The following is an 11,634-nucleotide window of genomic DNA, read 5'->3' as shown; positions in this document are numbered from 1 at the left end:
TTTCACCACTGAAATTGGTTCCAGGAATTTGATAGGCTTTTTTCACAGAAGCATACATTCAGTTTACAAGATGGCTACTCCCAATGAGAACATGGAAGCTGATAAGTACATTGCCCACATGGAAAGACTACACCACACCAGATGTTATTAAACAAGGTTTGCTTTTATGGACCATACAAGTGAAGATTTACAAACTGAAATGATAGGCGATTACCCTTTTCCTCTCTTTACAGAACATGTAACTAAAATACCATAATAAATAGTGAGTATAATACAAAAGTCATCATACAAAAAGTAGGACTAGTGTAAACACTTGTTCTTAACCCCTTCATTCCGCCATGCACAGCATTACTTCTTGGCAGTGACAGACTTACATATAATTATAAGATAAGTGTCACAGGTATGGAATTTGTAACGGTGTCCACGTACAATTTCTTCTTTTTGGAAGGGACGTTTTTGAAGACTCTGGAGATCTGTGAAGGTTTGCTGTCTGTCCGGCAGTCATTTCTTACATATTACCAAAAAAAAATCTTACACCCTGCGGAGACTCAAGTTCTGTGATCTCACTTTATAATGCTACATCTAGAATAGAAACATATAGGATACAATAAATAATAATTATTGGTCCAACCAGAGGACTGCATCTTAAAAACTCACAAAATAAAACATATCATACGGAACATTAGCGCTCATTAATCCCTATACCAGGGGTAGGCAACCTCCAGCCCTCCAGCTGTTGTGAAACTACAACTCCCAGCATGCATACTTACTCTGCTCTTCTCTGAACTTCTATAGAAATGAATGGAGAATGCTGGGAATTGTAGTTTCACAGCAGCTGGAGTGACGAAGGTTGCCTACCCCTGCCCTATACACTCCCTAAACACTATAAAATGAGGTCAAAATATTTTAAGCATCATCAGTAGGTGTCATGCCCATGCCAGTCATGTGTACAGAGCTATACAGCAGCACACATAGTCTGTATAATGCCTCCATGCAGCACCATATTCCTACCTTCCATCCAGCTTGTTTTCCAAGGGTACAATATTGGTCATCAATATCGATTGCTGGGGGTTTGAATGATCAGCTGTTTGATGAGGTTGCGGTCTTTTCACAGCATACCAAAAGCACAGCGCCGTTTATTGTATAGTGGCTGTGCTTTGTATTGCAGCCCACGTTTTATTCACTTGAAAGGGACTGGGCTGCACATCGGCCATGTGACTAATGAATGTGACATCACTGGCACTAGGGAGAGGTCGCAGTTCTCACTGGAGCACCAGGGCCTCTTCAAATAGCTGGCCATGGGGGTCCTTGGCGTTGGACCCCCATCGATCAGATATTGATGACCTATCCTGTCCCCCCCTGGAGGTCCGGCGGCAGCATGCTGCACTTGTGGCAGCACGGATCCGTCAGGCTGTTCACCCGCCGGAACAGCCTACCAGAGAAGGCTGCCGCTAGTGTGAAAGTAGCCTGAGGCCTCTTGCATACGAACGTATTTTCATTCCGTTTCCGTTCTGTTTTTAATGCGGACCATATACGGAACCATTCATTTCAATGGGTCCGCAAAAAAAACGGAAGGTACTCGGTGTGCATTCCGTTTCCGTATTTCCGTTCCGCAAAAAAATAGAACATGTCCTATTATTGTCCGCATTATGGACAAGGATAGTACTGTTCTATGAATGGCCAGCTGTTCCGTTCCGCAAAATATGGAATGCACACGGATGTCATCCATATTTTTTGCGGATCCGTTTTTTACTGACCGCAAAACACATATGGTCGTGTGCAAGAGGCCTTCACTGCTTAAAAACAACTATGTTTTACAAACATACAGACTCTGAACAGGTTAAATCCACAGTTTATTTAATGTGTTAAGTGTCAATTTAACTATAGCTACATCCTTGTAACATTCTGCATAATGGACTTTTTCATTATTCCATCCATTTCACACAACAGGCCCAAGGCAAAATGTGACGGGGCTTGTTACTTGGAATGTTCCTCTTAGATAATTTTGTTATCTCTAAAATCTTCCTATAATATTCACTTCAATGTTTTTTTATTTTATAACTTCAAAAGTTTTCTTTAACATAATAGAAAGGGCTTTTATCTGCATGTGTCTATAGTTTTGTCTGTAGTTATATTATTCAATACTATATACAATACTACAATTCATTTGGAAAGTCTTCAGGCCTTTTCCCTTTTTTCCCATTTGTTATGTGTTAAAAAAAGTTTCCCCCCAATCAATCTGCACAATAATCCTATAATGAGAAAGTGAAAGCAGAATTTTAGAAATGTTTGCATGGATATAAGTATTCGGACCCTTTACTATTACACTTACTTACAATTTAGCTCTGGAGGACTCCCATTTCTCTTGATCATCTTTATAGATGTTTCTACACTTTGATTAGAGTCCACCTGTGGTAAATTCAGTTGATTGGACATTATGAAATTGTAGAGGGAAGGGTGATATTTATATATATATATATATATATATACATACACACACACACACACACACACACACACACATACCTTAAATGGCCAATAAGGATGTGTGTGTGTATATATATACACACACACTCACCTAAAGAATTATTAGGAACACCTGTTCTATTTCTCATTAATGCAATTATCTAGTCAACCAATCACATGGCAGTTGCTTCAATGCATTTAGGGCTGTGGTCCTGGTCAAGACAATATCCTGAACTCCAAACTGAATGTCAGAATGGGAAAGAAAGGTGATTTAAGCAATTTTGAGCGTGGCATGGTTATTGGTGCCAGACGGGCCGGTCTGAGTATTTCACAATCTGCTCAGTTACTGGGATTTTCACGCACAACCATTTCTAGGGTTTACAAAGAATGGTGTGAAAAGGGAAAAACATCCAGTATGCGGCAGTCCTGTGGGTAAAAATGCCTTGTGGATGCTAGAGGTCAGAGGAGAATGGGCCGACTGATTCAAGCTGATAGAAGAGCAACGTTGACTGAAATAACCACTCGTTACAACCGAGGTATGCAGCAAAGCATTTGTGAAGCCACAACACGCACAACCTTGAGGTGGATGGGCTACAACAGCAGAAGACCCCACCGGGTACCACTCATCTCCACTACAAATAGGAAAAAGAAGCTACAATTTGCACAAGCTCACCAAAATTGGACTGTTGAAGACTGGAAAAATGTTGCCTGGTCTGATGAGTCTCGATTTCTGTTGAGACATTCAAATGGTAGAGTCCGAATTTGACGTAAACAGAATGAGAACATGTATCCATCCTCTGATGGCTACTTCCAGCAGGATAATGCACTATGTCACAAAGCTCGAATCATTTCAAATTAGTTTCTTGAACATGACAATGAGTTCACTGTACTAAAATGGCCCCCACAGTCACCAGATCTCAACCCAATAGAGCATCTTTGGGATGTGGTGGAATGGGAGATTCGTGCCCTGGATGTGCATCCCTCAAATCTCCATCAACTGCAAGATGCTATCCTATCAATATGGGCCAACATTTCTAAAGAATGCTATCAGCACCTTGTTGAATCAATGCCACGTAGAATTAAGGCAGTTCTGAATGCAAAAGGTATTAGTATGGTGTTCCTAATAATTATTTAGGTGAGTGTATATACACACACACAGTGGATATAAAAAGTCTACACACCCCTGTTAAAATGTCAGGTTTCTGTGCTGTAAAAAAATGAGACAAAGATAAATCATTTCAGAACATTTTCCACCTTTAATGTGACCTATAAACTGTACAACTCAATTGAAAAACAAACTGAAATCTTTTAGGTGAAGGGAAAAAAAATAAAAAATAATGTGGTTGCATAGGTGTGCACACCCTCTTATAACTGGGGATGTAGCTGTGTTCAGAATTAAGCAATCACATTCGAAATCATGTTAAATAGGAGTCAGCATACACCTGCCATAATTTAAAGTGCCTCTGATTAACCCCAAATAAAGTTCAGCTGCTCTAGTTGATCTTTCCTGAAATTTTCTTAGTCGCATCCCACAGCAAAAGCCATGGTCCACAGAGAGCTTCCAAAGCATCAGAGGGATCTCATTGTTAAAAGGTATCAGTCAGGAGAAGGGTAGAAAAGAATTTCCAAGGCATTAGATATATCATGGAACACAGTGAAGACAGTCATCATCAAGTGGAGAAAATATGGCACAACAGTGACATTACCAAGAACTGGACGTCCCTCCAAAATTGATGAAAAGACGAGAAGAAAACTGGTCTGGGAGGCCACCAAGAGGCCTACAGCAACATTAAAGTAACTGCAGGAATATCTGGCAAGTACTGGCTGTGTGGTACATGTGACAACAATCTCCAGTATTCTTCATATGTCTGAGCTATGGGGTAGAGTGGCAAGATGAAAGCCTTTTCTTATGAAGAAAAACATCCAAGCCAGGCTACATTTTACAAAAACACATCTGAAGACTCACAAAAGCATGTTAGAAAAGGTGTTCTGGTCTGATGAAACCAAGATTGAACTTTTTGGCCATAATTCCAAAAGATATGTTTGGTGCAAAAACAACACTGCACATCCCAAAAGAACCCCATCCCCACAGTGAAGCATGGTGGTGGCAGCATCATGCCAAGGGGCTGTTCTTCTTCAGCTGGAACTGGGGCCTTAGTTAAGCTAGAGGGAATTATGAACAGTTCCAAATACCAGTCAATATTGGCACAAAACCTTCAGGCTTCTGCTAGAAAGCTGAACATGAAGAGGAATTTCATCTTTCAGCATGACAACGACCCAAAGCATACATCCAAATCAACAAAGGAATGGCTTCACCAGAAGAAGATTAAAGTTTTGGAATGGCCCAGCCAGAGCCCAGACCTGAATCCGATTGAAAATCTTTGGGGTGATTTGAAGAAGGCTGTGCACAGGAGATGCCCTCGCAAAGAAGAGTGGGCAAATCTTGCCAAGTCAAAATGTGCCATGCTGATAGACTCATACCCAAAAAGACTGAGTGCTGTAATAAAATCAAAAGGTGCTTCAACAAAGTATTAGTTTAAGGGTGTGCACACTTAAGCAACCATATTATTTTATTTTTATATTTTTTCTTCCCTCTACCTAAAAGATTTCAGTTTGTTTTTCAATTTAGTTGTACAGTTTATAGGTCACATTAAAAGGTGGAAAAAGTTCTGAAATGATTTATCTTTGTCTCATTTATTTACATCACAGAAACCTGACATTTTAACAGGGGTGTGTAGACTTTTTATATCCAATGTATGTATGTATGTATGTATGTATGTATGTATGTATGTATGTATGTATGTATATATATATATATATATATATATACCCCCTGTATTATGTACATATATATTGGCCCTGTATGGCCAGTGGGGATGTATGGGTCCCCTTTATGTGGGCCCAGTATATGGGTATCTGTGCCCCGGTCGCATATACACTCACCTAAAGAATTATTAGGAACACCATAGTAATAAGGTGTTGGACCCCCTTTTGCCTTCAGAACTGCCTTAATTCTACGTGGCATTGATTCCACAAGGTGCTGATAGCATTCTTTAGAAACGTTGGTCCATATTGATAGGATAGCATCTTGCAGTTGATGGAGATTTGAGGGATGCACATCCAGGGCACGAAGCTCCCGTTCCACCACATCCCAAAGATGTTTGGTTGAGATCTGGTGACTGTGGGGGCCATTTTAGTACAGTGAACTCATTGTCATGTTCAAGAAACCAATTTGAAATGATTCGAGCTTTGTGACATGGTGCATTATCCTGCTGGAAGTAGCCATCAGAGGATGGGTACATGGTGGTCATGAAGGGATGGACATGGTCAGAAACAATGCTCAGGTAGCCGTGGCATTTAAACGATGCCCAATTGGCACTAAGGGGCCTAAAGTGTGCCCGGAAAACATCCCCCACACCATTACACCACCACAACCAGCCTGCACAGTGGTAACAAGGCATGATGGATACATGTTCTCATTCTGTTTACGCCAAATTCAGACTCTACCATTTGAATGTCACAACAGAAATCGAGACTCATCAGACCAGGCAACATTTTTCCAGTCTTCAACAGTCCAATTTTGGTGAGCTCGTGCAAATTGTAGCCTCTTTTTCCTATTTGTAGTGGAGATGAGTGGTACCCGGTGGGGTCTTCTGCTGTTGTAGCCCATCCACCTCAAGGTTGTGCGTGTTGTGGCTTCACAAATGCTTTGCTGCATACCTCGGTTGTAACGAGTGGTTATTTCAATCAACGTTGCTCTTCTATCAGCTTGAATCAGTCGGCCAATTCTCCTCTGACCTCTAGCATCCACAAGGCATTTTCGCCAACAGGACTGCCGCATACTGGATGTTTTTCCCTTTTCACACCATTCTTTGTAAACCCTAGAAATGGTTGTGTGTGAAAATCCCAGTAACTGAGCAGATTGTGAAATACTCAGACCGGCATCTCTGGCACCAACAACCATGCCACGCTCAAAATTGCTTAAATCACCTTTCTTTCCCATTCTAACATTCATTTTGGAGTTCAGGAGATTGTCTTGACCAGGACAACACCCCTAAATGCATTGAAGCAACTGCCATGTGATTGGTTGACTAGATAATTGCATTAATGAGAAATAGAACAGGTGTTCCTAATAATTCTTTAGGCGAGTGTATATATGTATATATGCCCCTGTGTCTGCAAGCATGTGTGTATATATATATATATATATATGTATATACTTAGGTTCCCCCAGGTTGCTGTCAGATGTAAAATATATATATATATCCCCCAATTATCTATATATATATATATATATATATATATATATATATATATATATATATAAGATGCGGCCAACATGTCCCCCAGCACTGATGCCCCCCCCCCTGGAATGCGCCTGCAGGAAGGGAGGCCGACAACTGGACAATGATGTCCAGTTTCGGCTACTTCAAAGGACAGAGAATCAATACAGATCCTCTGTCTTTTGATAACATCTCCAGCATGGCTGGAGATATTTTACATAACAGAGGCAGGGGAACAAAATCTCCCCGCCTCTGTATGGCACATGCCTCCGGTGCTGTAATTATGGCACCAGAAGTATAGGCGGGAGATTCAAATCATCCCCCCGCCTGAAAGCGCGTGCCAGGACGCACGGGCGGGGGCGATGACATCATATCACCGCGCCAGCCCACGTGGACTTGGCTGCAGGACAGGAGCGAGTGCCGCAAAGTTTAAATACCCCGGCAGCACTGCGCTCTGGAAGGCCAGTGAACCCTAGCAGCCCCAGGAGGAAAGTGCAGGCAGCACTGGGCTGGAAGACGAGAATCATCCCCAGCAAGATGAGAACCTACAGGCGGGAATTAACCCTTGGACAACAAGCATCTGGCTGAGTATCCCTGATTAACCCCTGCATTACCCCCCTACTGTACATTTACCCCTACAGTATTAACCCCTACACTCACTCCTGACCTGCAATAAACCCTGCATCCCTACCATCCTGTTAACCCTTGCAGTGCCAACCAACCCTGGGTTAACACTTTTCCCTGCCCAGCCACCAACCCTGCATTAACCCTTGCAGGGCCACTTCTCTAACCCCTGATTGTATTTAACCCTTTCTACCCTGTAGGGACAGCATGTATATAGGTTGGGTTGGGCTGCTGCTGATATAACGTGTGTGTGAGTGTAAATGTATTTTTAGGTATATTTGTGGGGTGGAATTGTGTAGGATATTGTGTAGTGTAGTTAGGTGTGTATTGTAGTGTTGTTAATATTACTGTGTGCGACTATAAGTATATATATTTATATGTCCTTTGATATCAATATATATAGTTTTAGCAATAATTAGACTGTAGATGTGTAATTGTTTTAATAATTACTTTATTATTCATAACACAGCGTATAGTCTTTTATAGTCGCCACCGTAGTAGTAATTTGCACTTAGTTCAGGGAAAAAGTGTAAGTGCAACCAAGGAAGATAGCTAGTTAGGTAACTAGTTTAGTTAGTATTTATAGTATAAATAGCCGGAGTAATCAATAGATGACTCACGCCTATTTATGAATATTAATTATTGATATTAACCAATATATTAATAATTAATATTTCCTTTAACAGAAAGACACAGTCCTGTCTATATAACATCTAACAGCTGACAATGCATATCAGAGCAAAGACCAAGCAGTGAGGATCAAAGAACTGCCTGTAGAGCTCAGAGACAGGATTGTGTGGAGGCACAGATCTGGTGAACAAAAAAATTCTGCTGCACTGAAAGTTCCCCAGAGCACAGCAGTCACCATAATTCTTAGGCCTCATGCACACGACATGTTTTTTTTGCGGTCCGCAAAACGGATTTCCGTTGTTCCGTGATCCGTGACCGTTTTTTCTTCCGTGGGTCTTCCTTGATTTTTGGAGGATCCACGGACATGAAAAAAAAGTCGTTTTGGTGTCCGCCTGGCCATGCGGAGCCAAACGGATCCGTCCTGATTTACAATGCAAGTCAACGGGGACGGAACCGTTTGACGTTGACACAATATGGTGCAATTGCAAACGGATCCGTCCCCCATTGACTTTCAATGTAAAGTCAGGAGTCCCTATTAATATACCATCAGATCAGAGTTTTCTCCAATCCGATGGTATATTTTAACTTGAAGCGTCCCCATCACCATGGGAACGCCTCTATGTTAGAATATACCATTAGATTTGAGTTAGATTGTGAAACTCAGATCCAACAGTATATTCTAACACAGAGGCGTTCCCATGGTGATGGGGACGCTTCAGGTTAGAATATACTAAAATAACTGTGTACATGACTGCCCCCTGCTGCCTGGCAGGTGCTGCCAGGCAGCAGTGGGCAGACCCCCCTCCCTCCCTTGTATTTAACACATTGGTGGCCAGTGTGGCCGGCCCCCCCTCCCTCCCTTGTATTTAACACATTGGTGGCCAGTGCGGCTGCCCCCCCTCCCTCCCTCCCTTGTATTTAACACATTGGTGGCCAGTGCGGCTGCCCCCCCTCCCTCCCTTGTATTTAACACATTGGTGGCCAGTGCGGCTGCCCCCCCTCCCTCCCTCCCTTGTATTTAACACATTGGTGGCCAGTGCGGCTGCCCCCCCTCCCTCCCTCCCTTGTATTTAACACATTGGTGGCCAGTGCGGCTGCCCCCCCTCCCTCCCTCCCTTGTATTTAACACATTGGTGGCCAGTGCGGCTGCCCCCCCTCCCTCCCTTGTATTTAACACATTGGTGGCCAGTGCGGCCGGCCCCCCTCCCTCCCTTGTATTTAACACATTGGTGGCCAGTGCGGCCGGCCCCCCCTCCCTCCCTTGTATTTAACACATTGGTGGCCAGTGCGGCCGGCCCCCCTTCTCTCCCTCCCTTGTATTTAACACATTGGTGGCCAGTGCGGCCGCCCCCCCCCTCTCCGCTGCCACCAATGATGGGGGGTTGGTCATTTTAATTAGGGGGGGGAGGGAGGGAGGGGGGCCGGCCGCACTGGCCACCAATGTGTTAAATACAAGGGAGGGAGGGGGGGGCTGGCCGCACTGGCCACCAATGTGTTAAATACAAGGGAGGGAGGGGGATCCGGCCGCACTGGCCACCAATGAGTTAAATACAGGGGAGGGAGGGAGGGGGGCCGCACTGGCCACCAATGAGTTAAATACAGGGGGGGGAGGGAGGGGGGGTCTGCCCCCTGCTGCCTGGCAGCACCTGCCAGGCAGCAGGGGGCAGTCATGTACACAGTTCTTTTAGTATATTCTAACCTGAAGCGTCCCCATCACCATGGGAACGCCTCTGTGATAGAATATACTGTCGGATCTGAGTTTTCAATGGGTCCACGAAAAAAAAAACGGAAAACAGAAAAACGGCCGCAGATGCACACAACGGTCGTGTGCATGAGGCCTTAAATGGAAGACAGGACAGGACTCTTCCTAGAGCTGGTTACCCCACCAAACTAGGTAATCAGGGGAGAAGGGCCTTGGTAAGAGCGGTGACCAAGAACCCAACGGTCACTCTGACTGAACTCCAAAGATCCTGTGTGCAGATGGAAGAAATGCACAAAAGGGCAACCTTCACTGCAGCACTCCACCAATCTGGGATTTATGGCCAGAAAGAAGCCTCTCTTCAGTAAAAGAAACATGAAAGCATGCCTAAAGGATTCTCAGACTGCGAGAAACAAGATTCTCTGGTCTGATCAAACCAAGATTAAACGTTTTGGCCTCAATTCTAAGCGTCATGTCTGGAGGAAACCAGCTCTAGAGAGAACTGAACATGGCTATTCACTGACGGTTTCCATCCAACCTGACCTGAGAATGACATAAAATCCTCTAATCCAGGTGTGGACACTTTGTGGCATCATACCCAGGAAGACTAAACTATATAATTGCTTAAATGGGAATTAAGAAAATAAGATACTTAAATATTACTTTATTACAAATATATTCCCACATACCTTTCATTAGTTATAAAGGCTTGTTTTATCTAAGGAGCAATCATTCGGAGAAATAAAATGGCCTCCGTTCTATTAGTACAGACAAAACCTGTCCTAATCACACAAGAGGACAAGTTACTTCACGTCACTGAGGTAAAGAGCTGTCTCATTCTCCTCTCCTACTTGTCAGGCATTATGATCCTGAATAAAACTGATAAGATCTTAAGCTGAATCTCTGCAGGAATACAGTTTATAAGGAGACATGAAGTACAGAGGTTTCAAACACTCTGTTTGCACTGTCATTATGGGGTATTGGAGTGTAGAATGATGGGGAAGAATAAGATTTTTTTCAGCACAAGACCACAACACAAAATGTGAAAAAGTGAAAAGATCTGAAGACTTTTTAAATGCACTGTATGTTTATTATTGCACAATCATATCTGTAAATTTATTTTTATGCTGCAACTGAACTTTGTTATTCAGCCACTTTTGGTCCACTCTTCTTTTGCACATGATATTTTATCTGTACTTACCAGAATCTTCATTGTCTTCTACCACTGTTCCACAGCACTGAAATGAACAAAGAGAGATATAAATTACTAATACTATATGTAACACAAGTAATATTAAAGGCGTTGTCCATTGTTGTTCCTCAGGATAGGCCATAACTAGCTGATCAGCTGGGTTCCAATCAGCTGTTCTGTATAGTTCCATCTCTGGAAGTCGGAGCTGGAGCTACAGGGCATTGTCAACATTGTAGACAGCAATCATCACTGCAATGCTGCTCTCATTGACTTCAATGGGAGCAGTGCTGCAGTGATGAGCGCCGTCCACTACAATGTCGATGGTGTAGTATAGTTCCGGTGAAAACTTTAAGCGAAGATTCTACAAAGAACAACTAATTGGCAGGGATGCGAGGCGCCAAAACACATTCCCCCTGTCAATCAGCTAGTGCTGGCCTATCCTTAAAAAGGCTGGACAACCCCTTTAAGTTTAAAAAAAAAAAAGTTTACACATTTTATTTTCCTTTTAAAAAGTTATTTCTCATTTTTACAAAATAACCTGTCAATGTCGTAATGACTTCTAGTCTAATTTTCCTGACTTGTACTAAATCTGTGCTGACAACCTATAAACTATACTATACCTATGCCCTTCACTCACAGAATTTGGCAGCATACAAAATATAAATCTATTGTTAATTTATTGGATGTATTTTACTATTTAAAATGTCTTTTGAGGCCATTTGTAGAAGTTATGGCAGCGT

The 11,634-nt window shown here is 42.8% G+C and overlaps 1 protein-coding gene across 5 annotated transcripts in view; it reads right to left on the bottom strand.

Annotated features, from left to right (window-relative positions):
• Positions 1 to 152: 152 nt before the first annotated feature.
• The window catches only part of PROM1 (prominin 1), a 206,394-nt gene continuing 194,912 nt past the window's right edge, over positions 153 to 11,634 (bottom strand). For all 5 annotated transcript variants that reach the window (XR_005776402.1, XR_005776403.1, XM_040419072.1 and 2 more), the window contains 2 exons: positions 10,904 to 10,940; positions 153 to 582 (listed from right to left, as the gene is read on the bottom strand). Coding sequence is in view for 3 of the 5 variants with exons in the window: in XM_040419072.1 (XP_040275006.1) it covers positions 10,922 to 10,940 (19 nt within the window). In the remaining 2 variants the exon portion in view is untranslated. The remainder of the gene's footprint in view (positions 583 to 10,903; positions 10,941 to 11,634) is intronic.

The sequence above is a fragment of the Bufo bufo genome, chromosome 2 (assembly GCF_905171765.1).
Source record: "Bufo bufo chromosome 2, aBufBuf1.1, whole genome shotgun sequence".
Classification (NCBI taxonomy): domain Eukaryota; kingdom Metazoa; phylum Chordata; class Amphibia; order Anura; family Bufonidae; genus Bufo; species Bufo bufo.
This window is presented reverse-complemented; position numbering and strand designations above follow the sequence as displayed.